The 6,837-nt window shown below is 42.3% G+C and overlaps 1 protein-coding gene across 1 annotated transcript; it reads left to right on the forward strand.

Moving 5' to 3' along the window:
* The first annotated feature begins 4,494 nt into the window (after positions 1–4,494).
* LOC117176679 (uncharacterized PE-PGRS family protein PE_PGRS10-like) lies at positions 4,495–5,243 on the forward strand. Its single transcript, XM_033366932.1, has 2 exons — positions 4,495–4,503; positions 4,590–5,243. Exons 1-2 carry the CDS (start codon positions 4,495–4,497, stop codon positions 5,241–5,243), a joined length of 663 nt encoding a protein of 220 aa, XP_033222823.1.
* Positions 5,244–6,837: the final 1,594 nt, after the last annotated feature.

A 6,837-nucleotide genomic window follows, 5' to 3' on the forward strand; every position in this document is an offset into this window, starting at 1 on the left:
TATTTCTAACGATTCTCTCTGTCCATTCCTGATCTACCAAAATTAATTATTTATAAACATAAACATTAAACAAATGGTCCTTCGAGCCGGATAAAAGATCGTGAAAAAACATTCAAAAGTGTGAAATTAATACAGAAAAGAACAAAGTGAGAAATTTTATTACGTGGAAGCATAAGAAGTAGGAGGAAAATAAAAATGACGGCTTGAGGCCACATAGCAAGGATATAAGCTGGTGACAACATCTTCGCACGTACTGTAAGGCAGTCGTCCTTCCCCAAACAGTCTGTACTGCACTCTTTCATTATGACATTTTATTAATAATTATGCTCTCGCACACAGTGGCTTGAAATCCTGCGATAAGTGTGCAAAACCAATTTAAATGATGTCCGGGGTTAAAACTAACTCAAGGCAAACACTATGATTGATCCAAACTACACCCAAAAAACAAACACCCAAACTAAAACCGAAGGCCCATCGACACCGTTCCTAAAATATGTCTTCGGATACACCTAACAAAAAATACAAAAATAAAGAAACTCGCTGGTAAGGTCAACTTTTGGGGGTAAAAAAACCGTCACTCTTAACAAAAAAACGTCATAATTACACAAATTGACGGTGCCAATCCACACCAGTCCTAAAATGTGTTTTTGGACACCCCTAACAGCATATGCATAAATAAATGAAATCGCAGCCAAGAAACCTTTTGAGGGTAGAAAAACCGTCACCCTTAACGAAAAAAAGCGTTAGAATTCTCCAAACTACCGGTGCCCATCGACGACGGTCAAAAATGTGTCTGTGGACACCACTAACAACATATAAAAAAATAAATAAAATCCCAACCAAGGATACTTTTGAGGGTAGAAAAACCGGCACCCTTGAAGAAAAAAAATTTTTTAATTCCCCAAATTACAGGGGTCCATCGATACAGGTCCTAAAATAAGTCTGTGGATACCCCTAACAACATATTCTAAAGTAAATGAAATCGCAGCCAAGGATACTTTTGAGGGTAGAAAAACCGTCACCCTTAACGAAAAAAAATCATTAGAATTCTCCAAATTACTGGTGACCCTTGACACAGGTCCTAAAATGTGTCATTGGACAACCCTAAAAACATATTCGAAAATAATTAAAGTCGCAGCCAAGGATACTTTGAGTGTAGAAAAACCGTCACCCTTGACGAAAAAAAATCATTGAAACTCCCCAAATTACAGGCGCCTATAGACACCGCTCCTAAAATGTGTCTTTGGATACACCTAACAGCATATACAAAAATACAGACAATCGCAATCAAGGAAATCTTTTGGGGGTTGCTTCACCCTTCACGGAAAAAAACATTAAAATTCCCCAAATTGGTGGTGCCCATTATCACAGGTCCTAAACACCTGTCCTAAAATGTGTCTTTGGACACCCCTAAGACATTTGCAAAAATAAATAGAATCGCAGCCAAGGAAACTTTTGAGGGTAGAAAAAACGTCAACCTTAACAAAAAAAACCGTTCAAATTCCCCAAATTAGCTGTGCCTATCCACAACAGTCCTAAAAGGTGTTTTTGGACACCTCTGACTGCATATGGAAAAAAAATAACATCGCAGCCAAGGAAAGCTTAAAATTCTCCAAATTACCGGTGCCCATCGCAAACGTCAAAAATGTTTCTTTGAACATCCCTAACAACATATAAAAAATAAAGGAAATCACAGTGAAGGAAATCTTTTGGGGGTAGAAAAACCGTCACCCTTAAAGAAAAAAAATCTTTGAAGTTCACCAAATTACCGGTGACCATCGACACCAGTCCAAAAATGTGTTTTTGGACCCCCCCCCCCAACAGCCTATGCAAAAATAAATAAAATAGCAGACAAGGAAAACATTTAAGGGTAGAAAAACCGTCACCCTTAACAAAAAAAAATTCTTAAAATTCCTCAAATTACCGGTGCCCATCGACACCAATCACAAAATGTGTTTTCGGACATCCCTAAGAACATGTTCAAATATAAAGAAAATCGAAGGCAAGGATAATTTTTGGGGATAGAAAAACCGTCAGCTCTATCGAAAAAAATCGTTAAAATTTCCGAAATTACTGGTGCCCATCGACACCAGTCTTAAAATGTGTCATTGGACACCCTTAACGACATATCCAAAAATAAATAAAATCGCAGGCAAGGACGACTTTTGGGGGTAGAAAATCCGTCACCCTTAACAAAAAAAACGTCAAAATTCCCCAAATTACCGGTGCCCATCGACTACAGTCCTAAAATGTATCTTTGCATACCCCTAACAACATATCCAAAAATAAATAAAATCTCAGCCAAAGAAAGAATTGAGGGTAGAAAATCCTTCAAGCTTCACGAAAATAATCTTTAAAATTCTCCAAATTACCGGTGCCCATCGACACCTGTCCTAAAATGTGTTTTTGAAAAACCCTTACAGCGTATGAAAAAATAAATAAACTCGCAGCAAGGAAAGCTTTTTAGGGTAGAAAAGAGGTCACCCTTAGAGATAAAAATTTTTAAAATTCACCAAATTACCGGTGCCCATGGACACCAGTACTAAAATGTGTTTTTGGATACCTTTAACAACACATACAAAAATAAAGAATATCACAGTCAAGAAAAACTTTTGGGGGTAGAAAAATCGTAACCCTTAAAGAGAAAATCTATAAAATTTCCCAAATTACCGGTGCCCATCACCACCGATCCTTAAATGCGTCTTTGCACACTCCTAACAACATATCCAAAAATAAAAAAAATCGCAGCCAAGGAAAACTTTTGAGGTTAGAGATACGTCACCCTTAAAAAAAAATCGTCAAAATGCCCCAAATTACAGGTGCCGATCGACACCTGTCCTAAAATGTGTCTTTGGACACATTTTGGTAGAAAAACCGTTATCCTTAACGAAAAAAATGGTTAAAGTTGAAAAAAATTACCGGTTCCCATCGACGCCGGTCCCAAAATGTATCTTTAGATACCCCTAGCAACGTTTCCAAAAATAAAGAAAATCGCAGATAGGGAAAACTTTTAAGGGTAGAAAAACCGTCACCCTTAGCGAAAAAAATCATAAGAATTCCCCAAATTAGCGGCGCCCACCGACACCTGCACTAAAATGTGTTTTTGGATACCCCTAACAAAACATACAAAACTTAAGAAAATCGCAGCCAAAGAAGACATTTGGGGGTAGAAAAACCGTCAAACTTAATAAAAAAAAACGTCAAAATTCCCCAAAATACCGTTGCCCATCATCACAGACCCTTAAATGTGTCTCTTGAAACCCCTAACAACATACCCAAAAATAAGGGAAATGGCAGTCAAGGAAAACTTTTGGGGGTGGAAAGACCATCACTCTTAGCGAAAAAAACAACAACATATCGAAAAATAAATAAAATCGCAGCCAAGGAAACTTTTGGGGGGAGAAAAACGGGCAACCTTAACAAAAAAAACGACAAAAATACCCAAATTACATTTGCCCATCGACACAAGTCCTAAAATGTGTCATTGGACACCCTTAACGACATATCCAAAAACAAATAAAATGACAGGCAAGGACGACTTTTGGGAGTAGAAAAACCGATACCCTTAACAAAAAAAAACTTCAAAATTCCCTAAATTACCGGTGCCCTTCGACTCCAGTCCTAAAATATATCTTTGGATACCCCTAACAACATATCCTAAAATAAAGAAAATCGCAGCCAAGGAAAACTTTCGAGGGTAGAAAAACCATCACCCTTACCGAAAAAATCGTTAAAATTGACAAAAAGTACCCGTGCCCATCGACGCCGGTCTTTAAATGTTTCTTTAGACAATGCTAACATGTCTAAAAATAAAGAATATCGCAGGCAATGACAACTTTTGGGGTTAGAAAAACAGTCTACCTTAACGAAAATAATCATTAAAATTCCCAAATTACCAGTGCCCAACGCCAACCATTCCTAAAATGTGTGTTCAGACACCCCTAACGACAAGTCCAAAAATAAAGAAAATCGCAGCCAAGGAAACTTTTGAGAGAAGAAAAACCATCACCCTTAACAAAATAAAATCAAAATTCCACAAATTAACGGTGCCCATTGTCACCGGTCCTAAAATAAGTCTTTGGACGCCCCTAATAAAATATCAAAAAATGTATGAAATCTCAACCAAGGAAAACTTTTGAGCGTAAAAGAACCGACAAACTTAACAACAAAAAATTCAAAAATATTACCGGTGCCCACCGATGCCGGTCCTAAAATGCGTCTTTGTATACCCTTAACAACGTATCCAAAAATAAAGAAAAACGCAGCTAAGGAAAAGTTTGTAGGGTAGAGAAACCGTCACCCTTGAAGAACAAAAGGTCGCTAAGCTTCTCTAAATTACCGGTGCCCCTCGAGACCGGTCCTAAAATGTGTCCTTGGACACCTCTAACGGCTTATCAAAAAATAAATAAAATGTCAAGAGGATGTTGTCCCCTAAATTTGCAGGTCCGTTTAGGGTAATAAAAATAATATGATCAGTAGTGTATGCAATCCAGGATGAGACCGGTATAATTGAAAAGGCTCACATCAAGGATTTAGAGCACTATTGGTGGATCGATCAGAGCTTAATTAACGAGAATCCCTTTTAGCAGCGAGAAGACGAGGAAGAAAATTCCGAAATATCGCCCGGAGACGGTTCAGGAACTGCGGAGGCGACGAGGCCATCCCTGTCGCCTATATTTCCGAAGACCCCGAGCCATCGACCCAATTCCTCTCTTGAGAATTCGAAGGGAACCCATCGATCAGAGGGACCGGTTCCCGTCCTTCCCAGCGATACCGCAGGACCGCCGATACCGCCCGGTGACAGTACCGGAGTTGGAGGACCAGGGGCGCGGAACGGAGAAAAGCAGGGAGGACCCCATAGGTCTGATACTGGAGGTGAAACTGGATCCGGGGGTTCAACCAGGGCCGACTATTCAACCGGCGCTGGGTATCCAGCTGGAGCCGGGGGTTCGGCCGGCGGCTCCTCCGAGTCCGAAAGTACTAGGGGATCCGGTGGTTCTGGAGGAACCGGAGATACTGCCGGAGCCGGGGGTGATCCGGGCAGTGTGCGGCCTCCGAGTCGCCCGAAGGGAAGACCTCGCCGTCAAACACTTGGCATTCAGATCTCGCAACTCGTCCGACGTCGCGGTACGGGCCAGCCCAGAAAGCTCCAGAGGAGCAACGCCGATGGTTCCTTCCGACCCGAAAAGGATAGAGAGGAGGAGAAAGGGCCCTGCCGAAGTGCTCGGCTTAGAAGAAAATAGTGTCCCTCCCAAATCCTCCATCCCCTCTAAGCCAAGGGTTGAGATTGGAGTCTCTCGGTGGGAGTTGGATGATGGTGACAAACCAGAGAGGCGTGATCGGAAGGACAGGGCTAATGGCGGGAACCCTCCGTATCCATTCGAACTGAGGGATTACGAATTGTCTACGCCTCTGGCGTCTATAGATGCACAGGTCTCCGCCCTGCTCGGATTTGCTCCGCCTCCGGCTACGTCAACGTCGGTGGAGCCGGAGACTGACTGGGTTGCGTCCACCATGGCTGGAGGAGGTGGGGAAAGTTCGGTACCCCTGTTTTCTGGGACGGCCGGAATCCAGGTCATGTATGAAAAGGGATTGTCTCAGGCCTCGGATCGAGTATTGGCGCCCAGGGATCAGGGTCCTGTACTTCCAATTCCCAAATCTAACTGGTTTCATATCCCCCCACCCTTGAATTTGCTCGGTCCCCAGTAGGGAATCCATTAGCGGTTCAGGGGTGGGTTGAGAACCAGCAGTCCAGACTTTGTTCTCCTGCTGCCCACCGGATTTATAGAAGAGATCTGTGTCAATCCTTGATGCCTCGTCCGGAACATGGATGTTGGAATTGTCATCAGGGGGGATATGATTTTAATCCGTGCGGGTTCCAAAGGGGAATATTCTGCTTTTATTGTGGAAAGCCTGGTGTCCGGATCAACTAATGCCCAAGGTCTGCTTCAGGATGGAGGCAAGGAGTGAGGAGCCCCTATTCACGCAAGGAATAGGGACTCCGTCCTCTGAGAAATCCCGTTCCTATACAGCTACATCGGGCTTTGCCTGATTTGGAACAGCTGGCGGTATTCCCTTTTGGAAGAGGACAGGGACAATCATCAGGTGGGCAAGAGGAGGCGGGAATCCATTGGGATGCGGACCTCTCTCTCGTCCAGGCCTTGGCGGACGCCATTCGGAAGAAATTGTAGTTTCGGGTCTCCGATTCTGTTAGTTTTAAGCTATTTTCGTGTGATTCGTAGATTTTAAGTTATTTTCGTGTGATTCTTAGGTTTTAAGCTTTTTCGTGAAACTTGGTATAAGTATAGTCAGTTATGTATTTGTTAGTAATGAGAAGTACGGTTTTCTTCGGAAATTACTAAGGCACTCAGTATGCCCAGATTTTGTTCATTTAGCGTTATTGAGATCAGGAATATAATTAAACTTGTCTGGAGCTGATCAGTAATCTAATAATAGGATCCTAAAAGTACTGAATAGAACTAGTTATACCATTACTTAGAAATTTTGCATGGGGTTAGTTAAAGTCCAACAGCCTTGTCTCTCTTGAAATGTACAACACTTCTCATTTGAGAAAGTGGTAAACAGCAAACAGCAACATACAGAAATCAACTAAATGGGTTAATCATACTCATGCACTCATCCTGTTCTTGATCGAAGCGATCAGGAGGTCGGATTGATGACGCCTGCTGGCCCTGGAGTCCTGTGGGTCAGCCTGGGGAGAGGTGTTGTAACGTTGTGGCCACCCACACGTTATGGATCCCACTCCAGATCACTTTCAAATTAATTAACATTACCACGTGAATCCATGGCCGGCACGAACTCCAATTAGACCTAAGT

The sequence above is a fragment of the Belonocnema kinseyi genome, chromosome 7 (assembly GCF_010883055.1).
Source record: "Belonocnema kinseyi isolate 2016_QV_RU_SX_M_011 chromosome 7, B_treatae_v1, whole genome shotgun sequence".
Classification (NCBI taxonomy): domain Eukaryota; kingdom Metazoa; phylum Arthropoda; class Insecta; order Hymenoptera; family Cynipidae; genus Belonocnema; species Belonocnema kinseyi.